We start from the raw sequence: 18,341 nt of genomic DNA, 5'->3' as shown, positions 1-18,341 counted from the left end.
ATAATTTCGCAAATTATTCACGTTCAATAAAACTGAGTAGGCTGTTCTGCAAACAAAAATAACTACGACCCACTCAAAATAGGATACTTTGTATCAGAGCAAGTGAAACATAAACTGTGTTTGATTGATTCTGTTTTTTATGTAGTATAGCAGCAACATGGCATTACCATTGGTCGATTGTAACTAAGTATTCTTACTGAAGTGCTGTATTTAAGTAAACAAAAACAAAAAGGAAGACGGAATGAAAGAGGTCGCCTACTTCCTCTCTCTAATGGCATTTCAACTTCTACCGCACTACATTTTCATCGCTATGATTTTACAGCTTTAGTTACGAGTTAATTATACGATTGTTGCAAACCGCTGAAACAATTAGTTGATAGGCATTTCTCACTGTTGTAAGATTTCAAAAAATCCTTAATAAAAATATTCATCAGTTACAGTCCTATACAAAATAGTTAGAAATGAATCCATCTCAACCATGCACAAGAGGGAAATCCTGCTTTTATATTGCATTAAATGCATTAGTAATAATAATCTAATAATCTAATGTTTAATAATAGAACACTAACAGGAGCCATTTTTCTTAGTTGAGTATTTTTATTTTGAATATGTTACCTACACTTACTGGATTACACTAACATATTTTGACTTAAGTTATATTTCGAAAACAGGCATTTTTCTTGGTATAGAGTTTCTTAACACTGTGGTTATAGTACTTTTACTTAAGTAGAAGGTCTGAATACTTTCTCCACCACTGTCATACTATTTTTCTTCAAGTGTGTTGATGAATAATTCTCTGACCAGACACATTACTCTGTGACGTCTGAAAGTCAGCTTGAGGGACAGCTTCCTCTGGTCTCCTCCCTCTGTAATAAAGACAGTCATATTCATACTCTGTCAAATCAGAATCTGGTCATCTAGATATGATTAGGCCTTTTCTACGATTATGGGCTCGAACTGTTTTGGGTACTTTACATGCGAAAAGGTTCAACATTCTCTTGTTTGATCTTTGTTCCCACAAAAAAATCAAAAAGTTCAGTTCATTCTCAGTGTTGAAACCTATGTATGTAGATGAAAGCTTGTCCCAGATCATCTCAGAAAATCACAGTTAATTTAGGTCCATTTAGTTAGGTTGAGATTTCTTTTGTTACTCCCTGGACTCGTATTTTTTCTGTTATGCCAGACATTGTTTACTATTTATATAGATCAAATGATTGATTCAAATTTATCTGCAGATTAATTAATAGTGAAAAAGGATTGCTAGTTAGTTGCAGGCCTTTGATGCATGGTGTCATTTTCTTCTGTTCAGTGGTGGTGCGAGGAACTTGGAAGCTAAAGCTGCAAGCTAACCCAAGCTGTGATCTGGTGTCACAATTATCAGCTGTGGATAACAGGGCCTTAAAAATCAAACCTCAGATACTTAGCTGGCAACAATAATGGTGTATGTTGTAAAATGAAATATGTAAGGATTTAGCCAAATTCTTCCTTTTTGTTCACAGTGGTTTTTGAACTCATCTGAGATAAGGGGCCTTCTTTACAGAGGACCTTTTGACACGTCACAGCAGGAAAAAACACAGGTATAAATAACAACATTATAACAACAATGCTGCTTTCTATTATGCATGCTGACTCATTGTCACACATGCATGGCTTAGCCTACTGGGACACTGGAATGGAACAGAGCCATGGTTAATGTTAATTAGTAACACCTGGGCTTTTCCTACTATGAGATAAGGCAAAATGTCTGCTGTGAAAAAGACTTATTTTTGGATGTACACCATAAGAGGTTAAGTCTCGGGCTGTAGTGGGTTCCACCCAGTCATAATCAGGTTATATCCCTATAATTTACTGCAGGGTCCTTCTATAACACCGTTTCTTACCAGTAGGTGGCAGTGAGGAAAAGGAAATCCTTTTCAAGTTGTGAAAGCCATTTTTTACCCATCCTAATATCTGCCTGTATATCTATGTACATACATGTAAAGGTGCTTATAATCAAGGGCAGAAAATGTGTCTTCTTTGTTTGAGTGTGGAGATCCACACCATCATATTTTCTAATATTGTTTTTGAATGTGCTGCAGAGATATTTAGACACTCAGATAAGTTAAAATTATTTTAATCACTTTTGAAATTTATTTTTTCCAGCAATATCGTAATTATTTTTTCAAATTACTTCCAACAGCAAAGAAGTTAATGTGGATTTTCCTCCAGAATAATATCAAAGGCACAGAGATAGTTGTCCAACTTTAAAATAATGCCTTCCCTTACACGTCCGACATTTGAAACCCTTTTTTGCGTCACTGGGCAAAAATTCCATAATGTCCTTGTTAGCATATTGTAAGTTTTCAGGCTTGAGGCCAATCACAGGTCAGTTCAGACAGAGAGAGTTCCTGTTGGCTGTTCTACAAATCCAGATGTGTGTGCACAATGGCAGAAGCCCTGCAAAAAAAAAGAAGCTATTCCAGCATTGGCAATGACTTTTGACTTATGTGAATTTTCCTTCAAGTCTGATCTCCTAAAAAAAAATACTTTCCCATCCGAGTTAAATGAAATCTCAATTTAAAGTGAAATTCTGGCGTAAAATCATCCCATGGTCTTTTTCGGCAAATACACCTATCAAATTAGCCATTGAGACAATTTTACTGTAACAACTATTAACGGAGGTATAGAAAAAGCTTGTGGCAGTACGGTGGCCGCATTAAAACGTTTTTTTTCAACCACTAATACTGCTCAAGATAACAACAAACCTCTCCAGTAGCATGAAAAGAGTCCTTACACATTTACTAAAGCATCACTGGGCTCCTTCCTTTTGGATTGACTTTGGTAATCGACTTGAATGGACTTTACTATGAGAGGAGCGGGTACAGGGGCCAGTAGGTAAGTCTTTCAAAACACTCTTTTAATAAACTCTGGGTTCAATAACTACGTTGTTGGTGCTTTGTTTTCTGTGTAGGGACTCTTCTCATGCTACTGCAGAGGTTTGCTGTTATCATGAGCAGTATTAGTGGTTAAAAAAGCCATTTTAGGGGCGGCAGGTGGCTGAGTGATTAGAGCAGTCGCCCCATGTAAAGAGGCTGAAGGTCCTCGAGGCAGCGGCCGTGGGTTCGACTCCGACCTGCGGCCCTTTTCTGCACTTTTGCTTCATGTCTCCCTCTCTCTCTCACCCCATCAGTGTTAGCCGCATTATATTACAATAATTACTGTCATCGACTGTTAGCGACTGTCAGGGATTTCTCTGTTAAGTGTTAGTTGTTACATGAAAAAAATTGTCTCAATTGCTTATTTGATGAGTGTATTTGCAGTAGAAGACCCTAGGCAGATTTTACACCGGAAATTCACTTTAAGTCTCCTGAATTAAGTTAAGTAAAATTATTTTTTAGATCCACAAAATGTTTAAAGACGTAAGTTGTTTTCTCATATGAACTCCTGAAAATGTCTGATAAATCAGGCCCTGACATTGTCCAAAGTTGCCCTTTCTCACATGTACAATACAGCAGGAGATTGTCTGTTAGACGTGTTCTCCCTGCCTGTAAATACTCCGTTTGGTTTAGGTGAGGGCCGGTGCCTGGGTGGAGCGTGCAGGAGACAGGACATGGTGCGGATTCCACCGCGGTCAAGTAGCTGATTCATAATTTGGCAATAAACAACTGAGTCTCTCAGCGTTCCTTGAATTTGTCTGATGATTTTGGTGTTGGCCCTTACTGACAGAATTTCCTGAATCTCGTTGCCTCTCCAGTTTGACATTTTCATTGACGTCTTTGTGTAAATCACCCTTCATCTTTGCCCTTAGATGTTTGTTTTCTTCCGGTTTAGGCCCAGCTGCATAATAGAAACGTCATCAAAACACCCGCTCACTCACCCACTCACTCACTGTGACTTCTCGGCACATTGACCTGCTCTAGTCACACATGGTCTTAATCTGAGTTTACACAGACTTTGTATTGGGGAGCTGGCAGGATAAAGTCTGTTTAAGGTCCGATCCAACTGATTCAGATATTTGCATTCTCACATACAGCTCCTCTGGTAATGTCGAGATAGTTTCAGGTTTGCAGTGCATGTTGTAAGGGGCTACATATAAATACTATGAAATGCTATGACTTTCTTTGAATAATAATTTAACTAGTTAAAAGCACATCCACTTCATTAAATCCAGAGTCTGAAGTTAACTTCTCAACACAAAATGTCTCGCTTCACTCAAAAGTCCATCCTCAGTGTATGTGCTGGATGTTTAAAGTTTCAACATCACACTTGTGTAAATTGGAACAAAATTGGATTTCAAATTTGTGATGTCACAAAATCCTGCTCCTACATACATGTGTTGAATGGGGAGTACAGGTGCGTACAGAGAAACTTCCCCCCTTTGTGGGTGAATTTGAAAACAGTCTTCTAGTGCACGCTGTGCACAGGAAAGATAAAACGTTGAGTAAAAAGCAAAACACATTTTTCAGTGAAGGGGGGGCGGTGAAACGTTAATTCAGTACAGATAAGACATGCTCATCAAATAACAGCAGATGACTTGGTATGACAGCACAACAATAAATTTCCAGAAATCGTGAAACAAATCGTCTGTAGAACTTTCACAGTAATGGGGGGGGGCAGACCCTTCTTTATGGGTCAGTTGTTCCGAATCTAAGGGTATGATTACTCATAAGTATGATGTGGTAAACAGGAAAGCCTGTTGGAAGTGCATATTAAATGCATTTAATCTTCAGCAGTCCCTTCCTGCTGCTTCCCTTCAACACATGTGAACAGTCCCAGTGAACAGTCCCAGCTGCAGCACCATACAAGTATTGATGACAGTCTTTGAATGGTTAAACCATATTTGACCTCCACCCTAGTTAAGTTGACCTGACTTGTCATCCGAGAAGAGCTCCTTGGAAATATATCAGAAAATGGCATGCTTTTTCAAAACATACCTGACAGGTGATTGGATGAACCTGTCTATCAAACTCTCGCCGAAGTCAATCAGGAAAAGAGAATACGTTTCATCCAGAGAAGCCTTCAGTGCCGTTTTCTTCTCCAGTTCTGACAAAACGGATGCTATTTTAGCATCTAAGCTAACCTCTTTAGGAGCCACCATTGTTGTTTTGAACGAGCAGTTGCCTCTCATGTCGTAGTCACCTTCCGCTCCCATCTCCCCCTCAACTGCCAGTAGTTCCTCACAGGATGCTGATTGGCCAGATGACTTCAAGCTGAAACACAAATGCATTACTTGGAGCCTGATAAGATGGATTTTCCTGTGACTTCAATGCAATTCTTGCGTTATCTCGCGACAATTGAGCTGCTGTGCAAGGTAATAGTTAAGTCAGTGATTACAGACTTAACTATTACCTTGCACAGAGGTAATAGTTAGGTCCTAAACTGAGGAGCTAGAAGGTCCTCAGTTTAGGACCTTCTAGCTCCTAAACTGAGGATTATAGATCCTCAGTTTAGGAGCTAGAAGGTCTATCTTTACCACAGCCTCTTTTATTGTGGGGGTTTGCCTGAAACCTCAGGACGAGCCCCCTACAGGGCAGTGTTACTCTGAGCGCTGCCTCAATTCTATCTGATAGTTTGTTTTACTTTGATTGCCCGGTGATCGAAACCAGCTGCACTGGGTAAAAGAATATGTTTTCTGTGTGTGTTCTCTGTTTTGTTTAGCTTTGTTTATGTTTACAAAAGAACAGACTAGACACTGTTAGAAAGTCTCAGAGCTCTGTTGTGGGTCTGTGTGATGACTTGGGGTCAGTATTGTATTCATTCAAAAATCACTTTGCATATCAACGGACTGCGTGGTGTTCTCATGTTTGGACTTTGTCAATATGGAAGGTCATTAATTTCAAACGGAGGTGAAAGCTGTCAGCATCTTGATGTGATTGTTTCTTTTTTTTGTGTTCACTGCAGGACAAAGTCTTGTGGAGTCTTCTATTGTAATCTGAAGGTTTTTTATATGAACAATAAGTAATAACTTAAGGAAACAGTACGATAACTGTTGCCCTGTAAATACTTTTAGACTGTTAAAGTATTTTAACTGTGTAGCAACATATAACTGACACAAATGATCACAATGAGTAAACCAACAGTAACATCTGGTGAAAAGGTGATAGCTAAATTAGCTGTAACACACTGGAGGAGGTGAGGGAGTGTATTTGTAGGGTGGCAACGTAAGTTTTCAAAGCCAGCTATCTTCGTAACTGTACAGTACTCTGTGTAATCCCTGCATATTATCTTTATTTTGTGCAAAGGGCACTGCTAGTCTCAGCCATTATATATACGTCAGGTCAGCTGTGCTTGATTTTGGCTCAGATGTGTGTTGGAACAATTAAACTGTCAACTCTGTTTGAAATGTCTAAACCGGCACAATGCCTTAATGTTGCACACTGTGCAACAGAATTGGAGCAGAAGCTCAAGCATAACCATATAAAAGGTTTAGACACCGAAAGAGTTTGGAATAACAGAATAAGCTTTAAAAAAATGAAAGGTCATTTTTTTAAGATGGTGTCTATCTGATTGTAAAAGTATGGAAGCCAATTAATGAGAGTAAAAAAGTAATTTGCTTCCTTACCTGAAGGATGAATTTAGTCAGGTTAAAAGTCATAATTAAATACATGTGATAAGTCAAAAAACACAGATTTAGCATGTATTTGTATTTTTTGTATTTCTTTTTTTCCCAGCAGAAATAGTTTTCCATAGCACTGAGGATTCGGCTGAAGATAAAAAGAGGTAAGGATGTAAATGTTTAATTTCCCTCGACCCGTTTCATTTCACAGATAAAGTAGTTCTGGGGGCTCGGGCGAGGTTGTTAAAGCAGAGAAAGTCCTCGGGTGGAATATCACTGCAGAAAAGCCAGTCCAGATGAGCTGGGAGCACAGTGTGTTTGTTGTGTAGTCTGGCATGGATGTGTCTGGTTTTGTTTGCTCTTTGTGGTTGTTTGCAGCACGTTGATGGGCACGCTGCATACAACCGCGCTGCATGCGGTAAACAGACCTCATGCAGAGTATGTGGACAAGACTAAAATTAGCTCTGATTGCAATGCCATAAATGCTGAGAGCTTAAGTTGGTAATAGTAATGTCATATGTTTTTGATGCCAGCATATAGACACAGAGGATACTGTGGTCCGTCTGATAGATTTCTGTCTGCATTTTGTTCAACATCAGAGCAAAGTGTTCAATCTAGAAAGACGTTCTTTTGTTCTGAAGGAATTAAAACAGCAAGGGATGCACCGGAATGATATGGCAGGTCATCTAACTCTTGAAAATACGGGTATATTTCCTAAAATGTCAAAGTTGTTCCTCCAGTGAAAATAATTGGGAACATCTCTTTGTTTTTAATATGCTACAAGATATATTATGAGTGAAATGAGCAGTCAACATCAAGGCTGAGCATTTCTGCCTTGAAACTGTAGTGTGACTGTGTGTAAATTGTGGTTTCAGACAGCCAGGGTTTCATACATCGCATACCCAAAGGACCAATTCCGTCGACGTATTGGTTCATTATTAGGCTGTAGGTTGCACCAATTCTCCAGTCAAAAATATTCTACCATTGCAGAAGAAGAGGGCCCAACAAGATGCAAATAAAAGAGCGCCAGTCAAACCTCTAACGCTAAAGTAAAAGACACTGGAGAAAACTTGATGTAAATATGAATTTTGTTTGTTTCATCCCCCTTGCGCCACTCTCGTCCTCTGTTTATCCGACCACAAATGAGACAAAAATTAGCCTCCCTGCTATGGGGGGAGCTCTAGAGGCCGGAGACCTAAGCAGCTGTGACGGCTCAATTTCAGCCAGCTGACTGCAGGCCCCACCGCCAGAAGTCACAGCACGCTGGTGTCACTATTTATTAGCTAAATCCGTTTCCATTGCACTATGTTACATTTTGATTTCATCAATTTGCCAACTTTTCCACTTCAGCCGAGCATAAAACCACTTTTGCATTATTTCAGGACTTCGAAATGATGGCGGCTTTCTAATGCACAAATTGAAAATAAAACGGGTGGATGGAAATGTACCTTATGGCAGTGGTGGTGACCGCAGTCTGAGGCCAGATCCAGAATTTATCTGTCAGTGCATTTACATGCACATCAGTAACCCGAATATGGTCTTTCCCCAGTTCAGGGAATAATTATTAAATATTATTATATATTATATCGGATTATTGAAGTTCCCTTCACATCCATGAAGGGGGTTGAATGGCAAAATGACAGTGTAACTCGACGTAAGTGGCGCTCCGCCAGAATACAGCTTTTTTTCCAGTTCACCTTTGTCAAAATCACAGACGGCCGACTTTAGAACAGAATTATGACCGAAACGGGTCTTCTTGGTAGTAATGTTACTTGCCGTTGCGAAGTCCTCCCTTGGTTTAAAGGTAACGCTCTATTATTGTTGTCTTTCACATTGTTTTAGGCGGCGTTGCTTCCTGGTTTATTTTATTTGCGGGTCAAAAGCCACTGCAGCGGAGTGGGGCGCATGCACAGACAAGAAACCCGACTATAATCCGAGAACGCTGTTTACATGCGCGAATAATCCGGGAACTGAAGGAGTTCTCTAGGTCTGTTAATCGGAGTATGAGAACCCCGATTTTACCCGGGGTACGGTGTACATGGTGAAACCGGGGTATGCCCTTAACCCAGTGACGGAAAAGAGTAGATGTGCTTCCAGTCCCTTTTCAGAGATTTAAAAAAAAATAATAATTTGTGAGAACCATGATAAACCAAAAAATGAATGAATCATAGAGTATTTTTACATACTTTCAAACGTGTCTGGAGTAGAACTTTAACACATCTGTGCATTCTAACAGTTATGATAGGATTCTGCCCAAAGCACATTCATAATCCCAAGTGGAAGAACCCTACTGATGCAGGGGATTCCCTGACTTTTCTGTAGTGCCACCATGAGTTTGACATGAGTTTTGTTTTAGTGAACTGCCTCCACCACTATTGAACGGACTGCCACATCATTAGGTAAAGATATGCTAGTCCCCAGAGGAAGAACCCTACTGACTCAGGTGACTTCCTCTAGCAGCACCAGCACGACGACATTTGTGGTTCTAATTCACTGAAACTAGACAGTGACTATTATTATTAGCATTGTCTACACCCTTCAATAAATCAACCAACAAAACCTACAAAATCCAAACCTGTGTCTAAATATGCACCCTTTGGCAGGTTTTCCACTTAATTGTAGTGTTGCCTAATGCGTTTACAACAGAGAGGGCAGATCACACAGTCACAGCATTGGTATGCCTGGATGGTGAAACGGGACATTCCTGAGTAATATTTCTGAGATGGCATCATGTAATGACACACAAACCTGCATTAACATGTAAAGCTGTGCTTAAGCTGCACTCAGTGCTTTAGGATAATAAAAGATAACATCTGCGGAGGAGAGTCCATACTGTCAGATTTCAAGCATTCCAAGGGTTTACTCAGTGACGTCCTCTCACATCAAAGGCTTGTTTCTGACAACGTGTGTGTTGGACTATAACGTACATTGCTAGAATTTTACATCCGCTCTACTCTCAGGCATGCAGCTTTGTTATTTCTACGGCGGCCATGTTCACTGTGCATTTATGACAAACCTGAATGACGCAGTTTCGTTGGCGAATATCCTAGGACACAAAAGGTAGGAGAAAGTAAGAAGCATGACGAGCCATAATGCAGGCTAGGTCTATGACTCCTCTCTGTCTTGTCATGACACGTAGCCATAAAGGGAAAAGGATTTTCTGTGTTCGACCCATAAAAGAAGCCATACAGCCCATTTATGAATGTATCACAGAACCAAATTGTGATTGTGGACCAAAAGTTTGTCATAAGGTCACTGATATTTTCCTCTGAAAACTTCTTCCCCACAAACTACAAGTACTGGACAAAGCTTAAGTTCAACAACACCAGGTATTACATTGCTGCTCTTTGAAAGTACAACAACAAATACACAACCTGACTCGGATCGGCGTGTTGCCTCCTTGTAAAAAAAAAAAAAAGGCAGGCAGAAGAGCTACAGATGTGTTTTGTCGTCGTGCCCTGGCATTGCCACCTGGCACCATTAGGCTGTCTGCCATGGCACTGTGAGGGCAGGGACAGCAGATGCCTCTGCCTAACTATGCCCTGTTAAAATACCCACACATTATCTAGTCAAACAGTCTAGGGAGATGTGTTTTGCTGTGTCAAATTCAATCTGAGAAACAGTACATCATTAGATAGTAACGGCTTGAATGTATTTAAATCAATGTAAATCATACGACAACAGAGGCCAGCCAAGTGCCTGTTGACAAGTTCAGTTAGACACTCAATCTTTCTGAATCGACCTAGTGATCTAGCTCAAACGAGACCAATAATATCTCAGATGGAGTGAGTTATAAAGAGTTTGATAAGCTTATTTGATCATGGCATGCCAAAGCCACAATAAAGGAAACAAAGGCTTTTGTAGCGTGGGCTTTGCAGTAACCACAGTTATGTGTGTGCATATAAACGTGTTTATGAAGACATGTCCACACACAAAACGCTGACATGTCTTTATTTTTGTAAGCTCCTCGGGGTTTCACTGTCTTATTCTGTTCGACATTGAAATGTACGTATGTATGTATGTATGTATAGATTTATGACCTTATGATACTTCATGTCGAACTACTGTATCTACTCTTATTCTAAAAATGGTTTGTTCTGAAAATAATCACCACATCCAACCACATACTATACAGAGTTCTTACACCTTTTCCAGAGACAAACTCATGCACATTTCAAGTGTTTTAAGGTGCATGTTCAAGTTTTACCGGCACCTTACAGCTATGGTAAATTATATATACTGCATATACATTTACAGGGTGTCCCAAAAATGTACACACAATGTAAATCATTTTTAAGAAGGTGTTTATTAAAATTCATTTCATTTTCAAAATGTAACAGAATTTAGATTTGTCACCGCCTGTTCTCAAACTGACGTCTGTTCTGGTCCATACACTGCTAACAACGTGAAGCAAAGGAATCACACACATCACAAAACAAATAGCTTTGCATTCACGTTCAGTGGCTGCCCTCAATTCAGATACTGTTGCAGGTCTCATAGCATAGACTTCGTCTTTTAGGTATCCCCATAAAAAAACAAAACATATATATACATAAAAAAATGAGTTAACAGCTAAAGCGTGTATACATTGTTTGGGACACTCTATACAGTACACACAGTAGGCCTTTGTAATCTAATCAATCTATCCAACCTGTAATCTAATTATTTATTGTGGTTTACCTTTAGAACCTGACTTTTAATTGTGTCTTATTGTAAATGTATTAGTTTGTACCTATTTTCCTTTGCCTTTTCATTTAAGAACTCTAGTATGTGTATTTTTTTGTTTTCTTTTTTAAATCTAGCCTCTCGTGTTTCTTTAGAGTAAAGTGATGAGATTAAGGATAGCATTTCCTCAGTTCCTTTCTTTAAGAAATGCTCTTAGGTATATGTATTTACACATGTATGTGTATATACTGTATTTAAGTTTGTATTGTATATTTATGCCAGGTGGGGGGGTTTCTGTATGTGAAGCACTTTGTGTTCCATTTCAAATGTATGAAAAGTTCTATGCAAATAAAGTCTGATTGATTGATAGTGATTATTGCATTTCTCCATCACATTCAATTAGACACGACTGTGCTTTAAAGAATGATGTTTCGGGACCGCACTCTACAGAAGGCTGACAAATAAAAGGAAACACAACAAAGTTTCATGGTTTAAAATATGACCTGTTTAGAAGTAGACTTTGCATCCTAATGTTTATAACCTGACCGGCATTTTAATTAGTTTCAAGCATTTTATTACAAACACTTTCAAGTGAGGATTTCCAGCACCCATAGGAACCCTGGCTCTAACTTTCCTCTGGTAAGTCTTTCTTTGTACCATTCATCCTGCCTGCTCACTCCACTGTGGCCTGGTACGACCCCCTGACTGCTACTGGCAAAAACAAAAGGACCTTAATGTGATTTTGAATTTTAAAAAAAAAAAAGAAAGAAAAAAAATCCACTTGGTCAGCATAATGTAATGAGACAGAGTGTGAAAGGAACTAAGTGGATAACCAAATGCAGAGTGGGCTTGTGGGTGGGTGGCGGATGAAGTCAGTGATATTTCAGCATCCCTTGGTGGTTAGCCTGCTGACGGGGAGGGGGAAAAGCTGGAGAGTGAGAGACAGTGTGAGGGAGGTGGGGTGTGTGTGGGGGGTGAGAGGATGGGAGGGTCAACGATGTGCCAGAAATGAAACCAGCGCCATAGTATAGTTCAACTGTAGTATACGTCGGCATATGGAGAGATCAGAGAGAGACAGAGATGAAGGACAAAAGCATTATTTGAATATCAGTCTCCCAGCCTGTTCGGACAGGCTGGATTTGCATGTTGGGTTTTCAGCCGGAGCCCCGGGGTAGGGTGGGGTGGTGTTGGGTGGGTGGAAATAGTCGTCTTCGTGGTGCTCAGGGTGTGGCTGCTCTGGGAACAGGACTTCTCGCAACAGGGGTCTCTTAGCACAGGTCACACTTCTGATCTCAGGACACAGGATCGCACACAGCGGTGTTAGGTTCCCATTTTCTTTTTTCATAACCGCAGAGAAGCTGATCGGAGGTCAGAAATACCCAAATCACATCATCATAAAATCAATATACGATACATAGATTTAACCGATTCATTTTTTGTAAATACACCAACACCAACGAAACCATATTCTAATTATTTTATAATTGTGTTATAATGTTTTTAAAAAGTTACCTAAATTTAGGTCATAGTAAATATTTTGAACAAGAAGCTTTTTGTCAGATGGTAATATCACTTTGCAACAAAACACTTAAATAATGTATCATATTATTTTTATTTAGCACTAGTAGAACAAATGATACTTTATGGTAAGTGTTGAATCTCAATACAACTTCAATTTGTCACCAGGGCATAAGTGCAGCTATATTCACGACTCCAAGCAAAGGCTTAAGTTGGAATCTGAAATGGAGATGATGTCAGTACGGAGAGAGCAAATCAGTAATGTGATAACCGTTTGGATGTGAAACATTAGCCGGGAAATCAGACTTGTGATGGACTCAGTATCCTTCTTGACCCTCTTTCTCGGCTGACATGTGAGATTCTTTGGAGGCCTGAGGGTCAACACCGGCCCAGTGTGGTCAAGACTTATCACATAATGAACAGAACACTGATCCTCTTTTCAACAAACTTTATTTATAGTGAAGCAGATGAAAAAAACACGGCATACATACATTCAAAATAACCCAGGTACAGATATATTAGCCAAGAAATAGAGGCACTTACACTCTGAAATATAAACAGAATTTCTAGACAAACATGCGCACACACATTCAGACAGGCATGCCAAAAGGGGGCTCCCTTATGGAACAGGACATCCTGAAACTGCCAAGAAAAACACTCTCCAAGCCAGCGAGCCATTCCAGTGTTATCCAATGATTTTGCTTTTATGACCAGGAAAAAGTTTGACCCTTTTGCTCTGTTCTAGAAAAAAAAACTAAAATAAAACTGAGGCTTTGTGGCAAAATATATTTGCTGGTCAAGCAATGAATTTCAGCTTTGTATAATTATCAATTTGTAGAATACCCCCCCATCGAGAGAGTTGTTCCAATAAAGTGCAGCCTCCTACAAAAAAGTGCGTATTGAGCAACAGAAGAAAGTCTCAGTAAAAGAGAAGAGGGAAGTGTAAAAGGGAAGAAAAGAGCTAGATGAGTACTGCATGTACCATACCTAGGACTGGGTGTCACAATGTGATGTGTTGCAATAAGGTGTGCACTGTCTGGATTCTCTGGAAATTCAAGAGGACAGGGCCAACACTTACACACGTACACATATACAGAAGTACACAATTCACATCGCTACATCTGCATTTGCAAACGTGTGAAAACACAGTTCCCCATATAAAACCACATAAAAACCCTCACGGACGTCAGCATGAGGGAAATAAACAATAGACCCATGTTTCTGACGCTTCACAAGCGGTTGGGATAAAGGGAAGTGACATCGCAGAACACACCTCTAAATGGGAACTGATGCTAACTGGGACAATGACAATAACAGGAGGAGGACAAAACAGGACGCTGGTCAGATGAAAGAGCCCAAAATGTCAGACAGCCTACAGACTGTTGTCGCCTTGCAATCTTAACAGCCAACACCAGTCTGATAAGCTATCTGACAGGTCGAGAGAGTGACGGACATGCCTGTGACATATGCATGTACAGAAACGACAACAATCAAAAAAATAAATAAAATGTAAAAAGAGGAAAAATCCTGATCCGACTTACCATGACAGGAGAAAAGAGGAGATGTGAATGTTCTGACTGGAGCTGGTGCAGAGCACAGGGTTCAGCCCGCTCAACAGTACCCCTCTGTTTTGAATCTACTCGAGTGATTCGTCTCCTGGCTCCGTGACTGGGGCAGTGCAACGAGTTCATTCGAAGGTTCAGCTGAGGTAACGGCACAGACGCTTTTCACTGTGCGCTTAGGCTTTTTTTTCCCTCTCTCCTGCTTGTGCCTGCTCTGGCGCCCACTGTGCTCAGTCCAGCGTAGCACAGCAGCGGTACAGGGAGGGAGAAGAAAATAGCACATTTCTCTGGCAATTATGAAAGAAAAGAAGGTACTGCGTATACCGAGAGCCGGCTTACGTTATCCACTGAGCGAAAAAAGGCAAAAAATGAACATTGATTGATCATTTGAGACGAGTTTTTTAGGGGATGCGCACGTAACGTCAAACATGAACCCACTGTCCCCATCCGAGGTAAAAAAAGATTTAAAAAAAAGCTCTGTGGGCAAGTGAAGACAAAGAAAAACACTTACCATGATACAGACTCTAAAGGAACAGCTACTATATGCTATAGTAGGACTTCCAGGCAGTCCAAGTCTACTAGTGAAGTACAATCTGCTTTAATCCATTAGAGATAAAAGGGAGAGCAACAAATGTGGCACCCACGCAACCTAGTATCTCCCTCTCGCTCTCCGTCTCACTCACAGGCACGCGCGCACACAGCCGTAGATCTGATTCAATATATGGCTGCATCTGGTAAAGTAGCCCCGGGCTGACTCATGTGCTCTCTTCCTGGAAGCTGAACAATAAGGGCAGACAAAAGGACCAGCAGGGTGATTCATGGCCAGTTTATCATTTCTCATCGAAAAGAACCTTGATGAGCTTTACTGCACACACAAAAGACTAGGTCATCTCAATAACGACTGACTTAGAGCTCTACAATATGTAGAAATGAGATGGTACTAAAGGGGACAAAATCGTTTACAGTCTCATCTAACCACAGCAGATGCCGTACAACTCTACAGTACAGTAATAAATACAGAACATCTTATTTATTAACCAGCTAATATACTGTAGATTCTAAATAGTTCATAATCAAAAGTTACGTTCCTAGCTTATTCAAATAAAGTGAATTCAAGTGACTCTACGCACGTATAAGACTTTGAGGTTCTTCTACTGGAGCAAACAGTGCAGCTTAAGACCTCACTGAGAACAATTATTGCCAGCAGCTTCTTCTCACGTGCTCCGGAGCTACGGAAAGCATCAACGTGAACGCTTAACCAACACACTCACACACACTCCAACAAGCACCTACCTTATAGAGAACAATCGCAGAAATCACTACCAAATGCAAAGCCTTCAAAAGCAAGTAAATGGTAGTCCAAGTTCAATATAAACACGTTGCTACAAAAACAAGAGAGAAACCCGAGGGAGGCTGATATTTTGCTTGTATGAGCCAGGAGGAAGAGCTGGAATGAGTGAAGGATTGGTGGAGGCTTCTGAAGTTGATGGTGCGCTGTGATCGCTGTCTGGCCTTCACTCCGTTTTGCCCTCCGAGTACTTCCCCTGCTGCGTGCGCTTGTAGTAGCTCTGGGCCATGGAGTTGACAATGGAGCAGACAAAGAAGCATACCATGATGACCACAACCTTCTCAAAGAGCCACGGCAGCCAGCTCTCCTCCTGCCAGGAACCACAGCAAGAACAGAGGGAGAGGACAAGAGCTTGGTCAGTAAGTTGAGGGCCGCCACCCCCCTTCACCCCACACCCTGCTCTCCCCTCTGCTCCTGATGCTGTAGGCTAGGTGGGGATCCAGCTCCATGTGCAGGACAGATAGAGATCAGGGGTAATAAAACACGCAGCAGCCCCCACCATCCTCCCTCCTAACGCCCCCACTGACCCCAGCCTGCAGCCTGCCTCCACCAAGTTAAATTGCCTCGCTTCTCTCCCGTAACTGCAGGAGGCTCAAGTTACAAGAAAAAAGGAACATTGTTCTAGAAATGCCTTAATCTGTCCTTGTGCAACTCAAAGTTTATCCTTTTTTTCTTCTCCTTCCTTGTAAGCGCATAAAAAAAAGAAAAGTCGTTTTCAATGAATCAGGGCAAGAGAGAGAAAGAGGGAGTGAGGAGTAGAGAGGAGAGAAAGAAGCTCTGAAAGAGGAATAGGCTACTGCTACAACTGGCTCTTTTTGTTCTAGACAGGGGGGTTTTGATGGATTGTCAGTGCCGGGGGGGGAGCCCCCGCCCCGGTCTACAGTCAGTGCTGGGTTCAGGCGGGGCACTGAGTGCAAGTGTGTGTGTGTGTGTGACACATAGGGGAGTGACCACACTCACACACACACTCCCAATTGGTAAGATGGAGCATGAGTCAGCACGCCCCGCGCTACAGTAGTACAGTTCAATACAGAGAGAGGAGCCAGACCCCACACTGGCCCCTCTCCTCCTCCTCCTCCCCTCTTTCTCCTCCTCCTCCCCTCCAGCCCGCCCAGTGTAACGCCAACTTACTCTGTCATTCTGGCCCTAAACAAGTATCCGTAATCTACTGTATCACTACAGGTTATAGTAAAGTCTACAACATCAACATTTCTCTTGAAAACATTAGATTAGGTTTACAAATAAATATGAAATTGATTAAAACATTTGAACTGAAACCAAATGGTACAGGTAAAGAGGGTGAAAACACAGTTGGGATCAGAGAAAATGGGTCAGAGATATAAAGGAAGGCTTAGATAAAGAGAAGAAAGGGACAAAAAAAGTGGAGGGAGAAGGAGTGAAAGAGGCAAAAGTAAAGGGGCTGCATTCTTTTCTTGGCGCGCACACGTGAATGAATAGAGGCTGTGAGCTGGGGGCTGAGGCCCCTGTACTTACAGTTGGGATCCCCTCTCCAGCGTGATGGTGCAGCTTGGCCTTCTGGGCCTCCAAGTAGTCCCTGAAGGGCTTCTGCAGTGCCGCACCCAGCAGTGGAACAGCTCTGCCTCGACCAACAGCAAGAGAGAGAGAGAGAGAGAAGGGGGGTGGGGGAGAGGAAGAGAGGAAAAGGAGGGAAAGAGGGAGGGAAGGAAGAGGAGAGAAAGATAGGAGGGGGCGGGCGGGGGGGGGGCACAAATCACGTCACATCATTGTTACTCACCAGCCCAAGGGCAGCAACAAAGGGAGGCATGCTGTCCTATGTCCTGTACAGTGTTGGTCTCCCCTGCTTCCTCTCTCCGAGGAGAGAGAAAGACGGAGAGGGCAACGAGTGCATTCCCTTCACTGCTCATCCCCACAAACACACACACATAAACACACATGCATGCTCAGAGAAAAAAGTACAGACTGTACCACGGCTACAGAAAATAGTGCTGCTGAAAAACAAAACAAAAAAAGTCAAAAGAAAATCAAAATAGGCATAAATAAAAGTTGGCTGGTCCTCATACAGCACCCGCGGCAGCAGTAGTCACCCACATTCTCCCGCTCTGTTCTCCTTTCCACTCTCGCACACACACACTCAGCTTCCTCTCCCTCTCATACACACACACACTTCGGTGAACTCGTTCAACTCCCCTGCAGTGCCTCCTCTGCCGCTGCAGCGAGGAGAAATGAATGACTTCTCAGAACTCTCACATTTATCACAGGCGGTTCCTGTAAGAACTGGTTTCAGCCAATTAATGAGGAAGTGAGTCGTACCCGAGCTGTGTCATCACTGGCTGAGATCTGGGGGGGATGGCCCACAGAGGGAGGGCACTGCTGTAAGACAGCCCATATTAGGAAACCCTTTACAAGATTTAGCCACCAACTACAAGCATACTACCGAACCCCCCTCCCCTCCCTTCACACACATGCACACACACACACACAATCAAAGGGAAAAAAAAGACGCAAGAGACTGCAGAGAATACCCTAGAATAGCGAATCAGTGGCCCATCCCTAGGCAGGAGTTAGTGATTAATCACTAAACAAATACATACTAAAGACCTTCACTTATTCTTTTTTGTGGCTATACACAGTCAATTACATCCCTTGTTGTTTCAAAACCTTCCTATGTTCCATTTATATGTCCTTTGTTCGTGTTGGGGAGGCATCATCAAAGCTCAGGGGCACATCAAAG

The 18,341-nt window shown here is 41.6% G+C and overlaps 1 protein-coding gene across 2 annotated transcripts in view; it reads right to left on the bottom strand.

The window, feature by feature from the left end:
- Positions 1 to 15,184: 15,184 nt before the first annotated feature.
- The window catches only part of LOC310956206 (vacuole membrane protein 1-like), a 47,719-nt gene continuing 44,562 nt past the window's right edge, over positions 15,185 to 18,341 (bottom strand). For both annotated transcript variants that reach the window (XM_083926367.1, XM_083926369.1), the window contains 2 exons: positions 17,123 to 17,225; positions 15,185 to 15,938 (listed from right to left, as the gene is read on the bottom strand). In XM_083926367.1, coding sequence (XP_083782493.1) covers positions 15,795 to 15,938; positions 17,123 to 17,225 — 247 coding nt within the window. In that variant the 3' untranslated portion in view covers positions 15,185 to 15,794. The remainder of the gene's footprint in view (positions 15,939 to 17,122; positions 17,226 to 18,341) is intronic.

The sequence above is a fragment of the Echiichthys vipera genome, assembly GCF_963691815.1.
Source record: "Echiichthys vipera genome assembly, chromosome: 14".
NCBI lineage: Eukaryota > Metazoa > Chordata > Actinopteri > Perciformes > Trachinidae > Echiichthys > Echiichthys vipera.
Note: the sequence above shows the minus strand (reverse complement) of the source record. Positions and strands in the feature narration are given on the sequence as shown.